This window comes from Lagopus leucura, unplaced genomic scaffold, assembly GCF_019238085.1.
Source record: "Lagopus leucura isolate 7727_CA_CO unplaced genomic scaffold, USGS_WTPT01 Super-Scaffold_100159, whole genome shotgun sequence".
Taxonomy (NCBI): domain Eukaryota; kingdom Metazoa; phylum Chordata; class Aves; order Galliformes; family Phasianidae; genus Lagopus; species Lagopus leucura.
Window position 1 is genome coordinate 31,276,023 of NW_024962335.1, and position 13,220 is coordinate 31,289,242.

At 41.0% G+C, this 13,220-nt stretch overlaps 1 protein-coding gene across 3 annotated transcripts in view; it reads right to left on the reverse strand.

Moving 5' to 3' along the window:
- SHISAL1 (shisa like 1) overlaps positions 1 to 13,220 on the reverse strand; it is a 42,496-nt gene that overhangs the window by 12,702 nt on the left and 16,574 nt on the right. Inside the window, exons 3-5 of one of the 3 annotated variants that reach the window (XM_042890258.1) lie at positions 11,355 to 11,684; positions 8,553 to 8,582; positions 6,573 to 6,613 (exon numbers count right to left, since the gene is read on the reverse strand). In XM_042890258.1, coding sequence (XP_042746192.1) covers positions 6,598 to 6,613; positions 8,553 to 8,582; positions 11,355 to 11,684 — 376 coding nt within the window. In that variant the 3' untranslated portion in view covers positions 6,573 to 6,597. Of the gene's footprint in view, positions 1 to 6,158; positions 6,614 to 8,552; positions 8,583 to 11,354; positions 11,685 to 13,220 lie in introns of those variants that run through there. The other 2 variants (XM_042890259.1, XM_042890260.1) reach the window with 2 other exon arrangements.

Here is a 13,220-nt window from a genome sequence, read left to right on the forward strand (position 1 = left end):
TGTAGATTATCTCAGTTATTAACTTCAGCAGCGTAAGAGAAGTTTGAGAGTTTTTTAGTGATTACAGAGGATGAATTCTGGCCATTTTCAATCAGAATTTCTTCAGAATATTTCAAGTGAAACTGTGATCAAGATGAGCTGTTTGTATAAGTATGATAAAAGGTTCTGTGCTCAGAGCTTCAGTGACTCATCAGTTTCAAGAGATGAGAAGTTGAGAATGAGAAGTAGAAAATAATGTGCCACCCTCATCTGCGTGACTGATTAAAATCTGTATCGCTAATCAAGCTAGAATATAGTTAATGACTTTAATTAATTTACTGTAATTTTTGATGAAACTCATTGCAATTACTGGCCCACATGCTGCTACATGATAGTAATGATTGTCGACAGGAAGAAGGCAGGCTTTTCAGTGCGTTTCAGCTCTCCTGGCAGCATCGCTTTAGTGACTGAAAGGAATTGCTCTAATGCAGGGATCGCCTCAGCGGTGTGATTAGCTCCTCTTAGCACACAGAATCTCCCTCAGCCATGAAGGCTCCTTCATGCATAATCTAATCAACTTTGTGCCACAGCACCAGTCATTCAGAAAGAAAAACTGTAGGCAGCACTTTTGCCCTTTAAATCCAAGCCCATCAGTCTCTGCTCTGCCAGGTGATTGCATGACCCTCAGAGCAAACCCCTTATCATCGCTGCTAATAACAGCTGCTGTAAATGGTCATATCTCCACCATCCTTACATCTGTGAAGCTATTTGAAGCGTAAGGATACCAATACACACAAACAAAAGGAAACAGATCACCCTATTGGGTAGTAAAGAGAGGTGGTTTGAGTATTCCTCAGCTTCTTGGCTTCCTGTTGTTTAAGATGGGTACCCATTTTCCACCATTTATTCCTTTGATGCTGCTTTGTGGAAGCAGCATGTTGCTATGCTGATTAGCCTGTCTTCTGCAGTGTTTAAAGTCATGTACCACAGGTTTGCCTCCTTGTTCAGTCTGGGATCAATTTATTACCTGCTGCTGGACTAACATTATTGATATTTTTAATTGCTTGAGCTATATTTGTCATACTCCTGCTGTTAATGTTTTAAACCAGGTTCATCTCCTTATCATTTCTGACTTCCTAGGAACTTCTTATGGCAAACTTTAAAGTCTTTCCAGAGGCATTTTTTTTTTCTGCAGTACATAGATTTTCTTTATAATCGCAGTTGTAGATATCTGTGTACATGTATCCGTAGAATCACAGAGTGACCAAGGTTGGAAAAGTCCTACAAGATCATCCAGTCCAACCCTCCCTCTAACACCAAAAGTTCTCACTAAATGATAACATTAATCATTTAACTTCTCCAAAAGCTTTTAAATTCTTGAAAATAGTTTGCTGATAGACACAGATGTTCTCTCATGGCTTAATGGACAGTAAATGACTAACATTTCTCAAATTTCAAGGCTTTTTCATCTGTTTTGCTTTTGAGACTAGAAAGACCATTTTTCTGATATTTTCCTAATGATGAACATGCTGACTGTGTCTAATTGCTGGCTTTTTATTGAACTGTGTGGTGAAAGATCAATATAAAACCAAGGTCATACAAACATGTTTTATCACCTTTCTGATGGAATGCCTAATTCTTGCTGTCGTTATCTGCATCATGAACTAATCAGCAACAGTGATAATACAAGTAATGATGCTGCAGATCCTTGACCTCAGCTTTCAATGCAAATAACTGCCTGACACTGTTACCATTTATGGTCACATTCAGCATTATTACATAAGATTTTGATGATTTAATTATTGTTTGGCATTCCATGGCACGCCATTACTTCATGTAGAAATGTTAACACACTCTCAAACAACTTCTGCAGCCCTATATAAGGATTATTACATATAGCTTTCGTTTAATAATAATTCTGAGAACGATAAGCTGCTCTGTACATGACCTATGTTGCTCCTACATGAGTTAGGAAATAAACTATCTGTATCTTGATAACCAAAATCTATGTTTGTGGTGACTTTCCAAGACACTGAAAGCAATGAGATTTTCATTTAGTTTCTATGCTGTTGAGCATCCGACTCTTAGAAGGAGGTAATGGGTAGGAGAACGAACTACTCAACGAATTATCATGCCTTTAAAATTAAGCAGCTTTTGTTGTGACAGAAATGATGGGATTTGTTGATAAAACTTGTGATATTGTGCTCATTCCTGTGTATGACACCGTAGTGTTGTGACATTATGCAGTAAAATTGCAGGCTTAGTTGATTTCTTCTGATTTTGTATGGACTTTATGCTGTTATCTGGTAATTCAGCAACGTATCTCTGGATTTGTTACAGTGCAGGTGAACAAAGGATCTGGCTCAAGACAATGCTCCTGGCATGACTGCTGCAGATGGAACTTACCTGTCTGCAAGGGGTAAAAGGATCCTAGCCCAGGAACTGGCAGGCATCATTGAAAGGTCTTTAAACTAGGTAAGAAGGGGGAAGGGGACAAAATGAGGGTTGCTGGGGTTGAGCGGGTAGTTCGAGGCTCAAAACAGAGCTTGATGGGTGATAAGGGTGGAGTTTGAAGGGATGGAGAGTGGCAGGGGGATGCTGCTTCCCTAAAGTGTCTGTACACTAATGCGCACAGTATGGGAAATGAACAGGAAGAACTGGAGCGCTGCATGCAGTCACGTGGCTATGATCTCATTGCAATCACAGTGACGTGGTGGGACAGCTCACATGACTGGAATGTTGTCATGGAGGGCTATGTGCTTCTTAGGAAAGATTGGCTGGCGAGGTGGGGTGGTGGAGTTGCTCTTTATGTGAGAGAGCAGCTAGAATGTATTGAACTCCACCGGGAGGAGAGTGGTGTAGCAGTGGAGAGCTTGTGGGTGAGAATCAAGGGGGGGGTTGGTAAGGGTGACACTGTTGTGGGGGTGTACTACAGGGCCCTTGCTCAGGAGGAGGAGGTTGATGAGGCCTTCCACAAGCAACTGGAAGTAGCATCATGATCCCAGGCGCTGGTGCTTATGGGAGACTTCACTTATCCAGATATTTGCTGGATAAGCAACATGGCCAGGCATGCGCGGTCCAGACGGTTCCTGCAATGTGTTGAAGACAACTTTCTGATGCAGGTGGTGGAGGAACCGACGAGGGGAGGGGTGTTGCTGGACCTTATTCTCACTAATAAGGAGGAGCTTGTCAAGGAAGTAAAGGTCAGGGGCAGCTTGGGTTGTAGTGACCACGAGAGGGTGGAGTTCAAGATTTTGAGTGGAAGAAGCAAAGTGAAAAGTAGGATTGCTACCCTGACTTTAGGAGAGCCATCTTTGATCTCTTCTGGGACCTACTTGGAGCTATCCCGTGGGCTAGGGTGTTAGAAGGGAAGGGGTCCTGTGAGAGCTGGTCGGCATTTAAACAGCTCTTTTTCCAAGCTCAGGATAAGTGCATCCCCGTGAGCAAGAAATCAGAAGGAGACCTGTGTGGATGAGCAAGGAGCTCGTGCGCAAACTCAAAGGAAAGAAGAAGGTCCATGAAATGTGGAAAAAGGAACTGACCACTTGGGAACAATATAGAAATGTTGTCAGGGCCTGCAGGGATGAGATGAGGAAGGCTAAAGCCCTCCTGGAATTGAATCTGGCAAAGGTGATAAAGGATAATTAAAAAGGCTTTTTAAAGTATGTTAACGGTAAAAGGAAGACGAGGGAGAATGTGGCTCCCCTACTAAGTGAGGGGGGTGTTCTGGTAATGGGGGATGCTGAGAAGGTGGAGATACTGAATGCCTTCTTTGCTTCTGTCTTCAGTGAAAAAGCTCTCCCTTGGGAATTCCAGACCCTGGAGGTTAATGAGAGGGTCTGAGGAATGGAAGACTTCCCTTCAGTCAGGGAAGAGGCGCTCTGAGAGCGCCCAGGCAACACCAATGTTCATAAATCCATGGGACCCAATGGGATGCATCCACAGGAGCTGAGGGAGCTGGCAGAGGTGGTTGCTGAGCCACTCTCAGGGAGGTGGTGGAGCCTCCTTCTCTGGAGATGTTCAAGACCCGCCTGGACACCTACTTCTGCAACCTGGGGTAGGGAACCTGCTTTGGCAGGGGAGTTGGACTCGATGATCTCTGGAGGTCCCAACCCCTACGATTCTGTGATTCTGTGAATCTACTCAAAATATAAGAGAAAAATTGAAAATGGAAGTTGTTCAGGGCCAGTGTTCAGTATTTTACTTTCATTTCTCAGTGTGTAGAATTTATTTAGCAATTTCTTCAGATAATCATCTAACTACTCACTTTTCTACTAATTGCTGTTTTCTGACAATTTGTTACCGCATTTAAGTTAGTTAAATGACTTCAATGGATTGTTTAAAAGAAAAGACTTTCATGAAGTTGATAAATACAGCAGTCTGTATTGATAAATACAGTGTTTGATGGGTAGGCTTAGAAATAAGTATGTAGACAGTATTGATCATCCCATATCCACTGAATCTGTATGTGACAAGAACATACAGAGATAAATGTTGCAATATTGGGTTTGACTTAACAAAAGGAAAAGGAGGATAGGTATGAAACAAAGCACATGTATCATTTATGCAACAACAAAAGAGGCAGTGTCTACCAGCATATACAAAGGATTGCCTGGATTTAGACTGAAGTGGGCAGAACCCTTACATACTGTCTTTACTTCTCATTAGCAGCAAATTTCAAAAAACAGGAAAGAAAGCACACAGTAACTTGGTTATCTTGAATTGATTAAAGCAAAATGATGAAATTCAAAACTTTCAAGTTGTTTGCATGGGGCAAGTAGGCAGGAATCAGAGCATTAATGACTCTGGGGTGCTCGGTTCCAAGTCTGTTGTCCATTTTTGCTCTTGGTTTCCTTCCCTGACATCAAGTAGGAGCCCAGGCAGAATGGATTTGCAATGCAAAATCAGTTTTATCCTCTGGCTCTTCCAGGACCATAAAGTGATTCACCTAGCTTTGTTTTTAAGCAATTTCTGCTTTTTACATTATGCAGTTCTTAGCAAACATACAAGAATATTTAGACAAAATCTGCTTAACAATATCTTTATTCTAAATGAATAAATTATGAAGGGAATGGTAGATGTTACCAGATACATTTAACATTTGTTACTAGGCAGATATTCCAGGACTTTAACTCCTAGGTAGCTCTCTCACAAAAGCTCTAACAGATAATTTCATTTTCTTTCTTTCTTTCTTTTCTTTCTTTTCTTTCTTTAAAAAACAAAAACAACAACAACAACAAAAAAAACTATTGGTGCTCTAGTTTGCCATACTTAATCTTGAACACAATACCACAGTCTAGCTAGGGAGTTGTAAATAAAGTCTGCCTTGAATTTGGCAGATTTTGTTCAGTTTGTTGCTGTAAGTATCTTCTATGGCAGCAGCCTCTGCCCAGGATCCTCCCACTGCCCCAGCACTGAGTACTTTTGCTGTACTGTCATGTGCCATGGTCACATTGCACAGATGCCTCTCTTCAGAGTCAGTGTCCCTAGTGAGGTGACAGCAGTAAGGCTGTCTCTGCAGCTCTTGGAAATTACTGAATCAGAGGACCTACCAAATGTGGATGGTGTTTCAAAAGGTAGTAAGAAAAGAATTATTTCACGTAGTCTTTAGCCACCAGCAAAGTGGCTGTGGCTTTTTTTGCACAGCTACTGTGGATGTGCTCAGTTACCTGCTAGGTTTTGTATTCAGCCAATATGTTTTTGTTTTCTTCCCTCTCTGTAAGATGTTTGGTAGTCACTGGAAGAGGTGTGAAGTACTGGTGTGCTAAAAAGTTATTCTACTTTTTGTCTTAAAGACAATGCATCTCAGAGGAACTTGCAGCCAAAGCAGGCTGCAACATTTCATGTAGGGAAGTTAAAACAGACTTGCTTTTGTCTAACCCATTCCAACTGCATAAATGAACTAATCACAAGCTCACCCTGCTGGGCTGATAACTTTTCTGATCCAGGGCAAGCAGCAATTTCTGAAACTGTGACTCATGTGGCATAACATATATGGTCACATACAGAGTAGACATAACCCTGAAGACAGAGGCAGCAGTTCACCTTCATGACAGCATCCCTGCACTATGCATCCTTGATGGATGTGGGGAGGAGTTTCACATCACCAGAACAAAGCAATCACATTCATCTGTTCAACAGCTACAACACAGCCACAGGAAATTTGGAAAACACTGCTAGGCTGCCCCTGTGCACAGTGCTTTTGTGTGGTCACCCTGACCTTTTTTATTCATTACTGACTATGAATATTCCTGGAGTAGCAAGACCATTTTTTGCTTTGGTCTGGATGTTGATTCTTCAACTTAGAATATTTCCTTGTATTGCTCCCTGGCTTGCACTTAGCTGAGCAGCAGTAAGGATTTCCACGCTGTTTGTTGCTGCTTGGTATCCAGCTGTTAAAAAGCCTTCTTGATCTGCTCCACCTGCAGATTCTCACATGGACCAATAAGCGTGGAAGGACACAGCTCACACACTTCAGCAAGGACCTGGAGGAGCCACCACAATGGCTTAAGCTCAGCCACTTGCAGGCTGCTTTTTTGAGTCTGTGACGGTGTTTGGGCTGTGGGAGGTACATCCAACAGGACCTGGACTCAGACCACAAAGGCCTTAGGACAGCCCTCAGATGGTTTCCATACTAAGGAAGAAATCAACGTTAGTTGGGCTACACAAATCTATACACTACATGGTGAAGAAATGTTATTCTAAATCACGCTTGATGTTTCTGAGATTAATGATTTTTTTTCCCTGTCCTTACACAACACTGCAAGCCCTCTACACATCAGTCAGCAGCTTGTAGAATGGATTCCAGACTTCTTTAGCTATACTAATATTATGACTATACATGGCCCTCCTTGTCTCAAGTAAATAATGGAGCAGTCTGCTACAACAAGATTTAAACACCTCGGGGATGGTTCCACCCACCATATCCTATTGGCTTGCTTTATCTTTTCTCTCTGACATCTCTGTCTCAGTTACTCGTTTCATAGCCAATTCACAGTATGTAAACTAAACATTAAATGAAATGATAAGAGAATGAGCATTACACGAATTTTTAAATCCAAGGAGACCCCACATTGCTTTACAAGCCGTGTGTTAATCCTGATGCTGTTCTTGGGATATTTGCTTACGCTGTCAGTAAGGACAGGAAGGAGAAAAAGTCTGCAGTGTTGCTTTGATTCTTCATAGAATGATAGAATCATTTGAGTTGGAAGGGACCATTAAAGGTTATATAGTCTAACTTCCCTGCAATGAACAGGGATATCTGCAGCTCTATCAGGTTGCTCAGAGCCCCATCCAGCCTGACCTTGAATGTCTCCAGGGACAGAGATCAACCACCTCTCTGGGCAGAATGATATGCAAGATATGCAAGAATCACATTCCTGTTATCATACAGTACTATCTTCTAGAATGAAGATGTTTTTTAATTGTATTATGAAAAATGTAGGACAGGAAACTAAAACTTTGGCATCTTTTGTCATCATGAAACCCTGTGGACTTTTTTGGAAAACATTTTTAACAGTATGCAAGTTTTATATCCTGGGATATATGCATATCTCACAGGACTAAAAAAATCTGTTTTGCATTTTCATATAGTATTTTATTATTTTTGAGCAGAAAGAAAGCTCATTTATAAATTGGAGCTATTCTTACAGTATGACACCAACTATATATATGTGAGTGTATTTGTGAGGTGTTAAAAAAGAATGTTTATTTTCTCAGTGGAGGAAAAAGCAGGGATAATTTTGATGCTTTAAGTTGATTTCATAAAGTAAAATCTTGCTGTTATCAGAGCAGATCAAGAGGTTGATGTCATCATCAGGAATAATGGAAATTCAACTATAAAATACAGAACTAAAAGAGGCTAATAACTTGGCAGTCTTAAAAGAAGTGATGGAAATGATAAATCCAGTAACTCCGTTATACTCCTTCACTGACAGAATGATTAAACTGTGAGAAGACAGTACTGAGATCATTTATCAAACACAGGCTGCAGCAGAAACAGACTTTGAAACTAAGTCTAATTCATACATATATGGCAAAATTTCCATATTTTCATGTATATAACCTGCAGATTATCTAATGGGGAAATAAATAGCCAGGCAACCTACACTTATTCCCCACTGTCTTAGCATGTGCTGTAGTAGACAAGACTTAACTTTTTCTGAAAGAGCTCCCTATTTAAAAACCTCTTGCACACACTGATCACCTTGCCTGTGATCGTCGCTGCCTACTGCACTTTCCTCTGTATTTTCCTGTGTTAAGTGCAGACTGAGACATCTATGAATTTAGTTTCAAGGGCTGCGAGCTTTCAAAAGTTGCAGGTTATAAGCTTGAAAATATGGTATCTTCTGCTGTGTCCTGAAACACAAGGGATAAGTACAGATTTGCTAAGGAAACAGCTACTTCTTTATTTCATTGAGCAATGAAAGGAACTAGAAAAAGTAAATGATTTTATGGGAACTAATAGGAGCATAGACAGACAGTGAGGTGGGGAAGGCATCAGAGTTAGTACAGTGATGTATCAATGCTCATCTCCTGCAAACACAGGAAAAAAGAGCATGTGATATGCTCACCTGATCCTAACGTACATTCTCCGCTTAATGCTTAAAAAAAAAAAAAAAAAAAAAAAAAAAAAGAAAAAAAAAAAAAAGCAAAGAAACAACAGAAGTCAGTAAAAGAAAGTGATCAAGAATTCTTCAAAAATTACTGGATAGTTTTCTTTCATATGGCAGAATTACCAATTGATATCACCGAGTCTAATATTTTAAACATAAGTGCATATATCCACACAGTCATTACACTTTTGTATACACACACACATTAAGCTGAAAACACGATCGGTGTGTGACTGAAGTGTTGGTTTTAACCTGAATGGCATTTTGGACTAAAGACTGGGAATTCCACATGCAGAAAAGCTTCAGGGATTGAAAGGAGAAGAAAAAAAGAAGAAAAAAAAAGAAGTGGAAGAACAGAAAAGAAGAATGCTTCTATCTAAATACAATCTTAAGTGACACTATTAGGAGTCTCCCATTTGGACAAGACCTGCTAAGTCTAAACTGCACCACATACATTCAGTGCTGACTGCTATGACAGATGAGCTCCTCTTTCACTGATCCTTTCCATCACCAAGTTTTCTGTTAATCACAAAAAATCTTCAATGATTTTCACTCTAGATTTACATTTAAAGTTAAGGAACACGTTATGTAATAAAAGGACTGTTTCTACCATCATCTTGTTTTCAACACAGTACTCCCCAAATGTTTCAGATCAAGACCAACGCTGTGACTTTACATGCTTCATGATATCAGAATTACCATCATCTTTTACACCTTCCTCATTCGTGGATCACTTTACTTTGCCAAAACTCCACTCTCTGAAACACTTCTAAAACACACTAGTGCACCCTCTTGCCCCAGGCTGAGTCTGTATGCTGTGTAGAAAACTCCTCTTGACAAGAAAATTAAAAAAAAATCACCTGCCTCACTTGACATCTTATTCAGAATATCACATTATTCAGGTCTCTTCCTTTGATTCTTTTCTGTTTGGTAAAAAACAGTCAAAAATCATTTTGTGACAATTTGTTCCATGGTTATCAGTCTTTTGGTTTCTTTTGTTTGTATTTTACATTCTCACTGTTTCTGAACCTGTCTCCCATTTGGTCTTGTTGTGGTTGTTTTGTTTTGTTTTGTTTTTTTTTAATTTTGTTTTGTTTTGGTTGCATTTAACTTTACAGTAGCCTACTTGTGTCATCCTGTCAAATTAGATTAAGCTATGCTTTTTTCAGCTATGCATATAAAAAACTAACCCGGTTTTCATGTTGTTTCTGTGTCTCATACCCCAAATGAAATTGTGACATCTTACATTGAAGCAAGTGTTGCTATTTATACAGTCTTTTAAAACCAGACCAACAGACATATAGATACACACGACAAATAGTCTTTGATACTAGATGAAAATTAACTTCATAATGGTTGATGTAGAAAAAAAATATATAATTTATTTATACCACAGAATAGAATCTTTAAATGGAAGGGACCTAATAAAACAATCTGGTTCCAACCCTACTGCTGTAGGCAGGATCACTTCCCACTACATCAGGCTGCCCAGGGCCACATCCAGTCTGACTCTGAGTACCTCCAGGGATGGGGCTTCCACAGCTTCGGTGGGCAACTATTTTGTACTGTTCCAGTTCCTCATCTCTCTCCAAGTAAAAAAAAAAAAATAAATCATAATATCTAAACTGTATCTACTCTCTTCAGCTTAAAGTGAATACAGTCCTGTCACTATATTTCTCTGAAAATGAATGCATCTTTCCTATAGGTGCCATTAAGGTATTGGAGGGCCTTGTGGAGGTCCCCCAGAGTCTTCTCTTCTCCAATCTGAACACACCAAGTTCCTTCAGCATCTCTTCATAAAAGAGGTCTGTCCCTCCAAGAAACTTCATGACCTCTTCTGGACCTACTCCAATAGCTCCATGTCTTGTGCTGGGTGCCCCAGCCCTGGATGCAGTACTCCAGATGGGGCCTCACAAAGGCAGAACAGAGGGAAACAGTCCCCGCTCTTGCCCTGCTGGCCAACCTTCCCTTGATAAAGCCAAATTTACAGTTGCCTTTCCAGGCTGCAAGTGTACACTGTGGGTTCATGTCCAGCCTTTTGTCTACAAGAACCCCAAGTTCTGTGCAGGGCTAAATCCATTTTTCACCCAGTCTCTATTGATGTCTGGGACTGCCTCCACCCAAGTGTAGCTTCTTGTACTTGCATTTGTTGAACCCCATTTATTTCATGTAGGCCCACTTTTTAAGCTTCACTAAGTTGCTTTGGCTGGCATCTTTTCCTTTTGTCGTATCAACTGCATCCTCATCTTAGTGTCATCAGCAAATCCGCTGAGGCTGCACTCAATGCCAGTCTATGTCATTAATGAAGATAGCAGATAACACCAATCCCAGTGCAGACCTCTAAGGAACACTCCTCATTACTGATCTCTATCTGGATATAGAGCATTGACTGCAACTCTCTGGATATGGATATCCAGCCAATTATTTATTCAGCAAATAGTCCACCCTTCAAATTCATCTCTCTCCAATTTAGAGACAAGGATGTTGTATGGGAGTAACATAACTATTTACCATTGAAAAATGGCAGCATCTATTTCTCTGAGAGAACAGTATTACAAGATGATGTAAGACATTCCAGAATAACAAATAACTCCTAAGCAGCAATTACATAAGAAAATTCATAATACAAAGAATTACGTCTTAGGTACTTGAATGGTACCACAACCCTGAATTTGCAGATGCTTCCAAACGCAAATGACTGTTCACACTACAAGGTAACGGAGTAAAAAAATACATCACAGTATGGCTTAATTTACTTACCAGGCAGATGTACTCTGAAAAGACATCAGGGGTGGGCTTAAAGCATCTCCTTTTAGAGTATGTACTGTCTGTGACGTCTGAGGCTGTGGCTGAGGCTGAGTTTGAGGCTGTGTCTCTGGCTGAGGCTGAGTCTGTACTTGGCTTGGGTCCTGAGCAGAATTAATCCATCGGCTCTGTCCTTGTGTCATCCACTTTCCCTGGATTCCCCACCGTGCTAGGTAAAATTTGCAAATATCATAGTTCATTGAAGAGTAATACAAAAGGTCCAGTACCAGCAAGATCACCACAAAAAAACCATAGATCCACACCCCTAACAGTGCGCTGTAGTTGCTGTGAAAAAAAAAGAAGGGAAAACAAGTCAGGTAATACGTCAGTAATCATCATTGTATTAAGAGTTATTTGTTTCTTCAATTATGTCAGTAGAATGCATAGAAAACAAAAATTTTCTTTTGAAGTATATAATTAAAAATTATAAATACTGTGTGACATACCAATTTATACCAATGTATAAATGTGGTCTGTGATTAACTCCAGTGCTTTAAACGAGACCACAAACGAAGAGTTGATGTTAGGTGTGGTAAAGAAGAGCAATGAGAGTGAATGTCCATCTCTTTTGGCCTAGGACCACTCCTTCTCTGCCACTGAGTGCAGCCCAGTTCCCTGGGGTCTCTGTTCAGGCTGAGGGATAGGGCTGCTGCTTCTCCCTTCACAGATTTAGCCATTAGCAAAACTGAGCATACATTCCAGAGTCACAGACAGGCTGCTCCAGCCAAGGGCTGCTTTCAACAGCACTTACACACAGCACTCATGTAGAACAGACACAGGCAGCCAAGACCCCTTCCTTCTCTCTGCCTGGCAGAGACATAAGATCACCAGTACAGGCGTACACACATCTCCCTCTACGTTCATGAACACACACACATTTGCAATCCTTCAAGCACTTGGTATGGGTCCTCTGTCCATCTAGTATTTCCCCAGACCCCACAGGTACTGGCATGGCCTTTCTGTCTGCCCAGAACTCCTCTGCCCTGATCCTTAAGCACTGCCTGGCACAGCCCTTCAGTCTGCCCGGCACCCCTCCCCACACCCTGAGCCCCGTGGGTGTCCTACTTGCTGGATGGTCTAGCTTGAAGTTTGCTGGTGAATATATACTACCCCTTCCCCTGCACACCTCCTTGGGTTTGCAGAGCTCTGTGGCACATTCCCAGTTCAGGCCCCATTGGATCACAGTTGTATCAGTTGCAAGGTTCATACTTCCTAGAAGCAGTACCTGCAGCTCATTAGCCTGCCAATGCATGTGACTGGAAGGTTTGTTTCTTGTGATGCTTCCCACCTTAAAAGTCATCCATCAGCTAACCCTAAAGGAATAAACATTCCTACGCTCTTACCTGCTCTCATAAGTTAGTGTGACTGACCAGATTTGGTGTCCATCACTGCTTCCTTGTCTTGTTACCTCTTGTTTCATTGAAAGAGGTCCTTGACCAGATACCCTTAAAAGAGCAGACATTCTCTTTCCACATAGCGTTACAGACAGGTCCTGTGTTTTATTCTGCAAATTCCTTCTCCCAGAGAATAACCTCTCTGGAAGCAACAAGGCATTTATATAGAAACATAGAATCACAAGGTTGGAAAGGAGATACAAGATCATCTAGTCTAACCATCCTTCCACTACCATTGCTACCACAAGCCACTAAACCATATCTCATAGCTCCTCATCCAGGTATCTCTTGAACACTGACAGGGACTGCAACTCCACCACCTCCCTGGGCAGCCATTCCAGTGCTTGACCACTCTATGAGAGAAAAAGTTTGTCCTTATGTCTACTCTAAATCTCCCCTGGAACAACTTGTGGCCATTTCCTTGGGT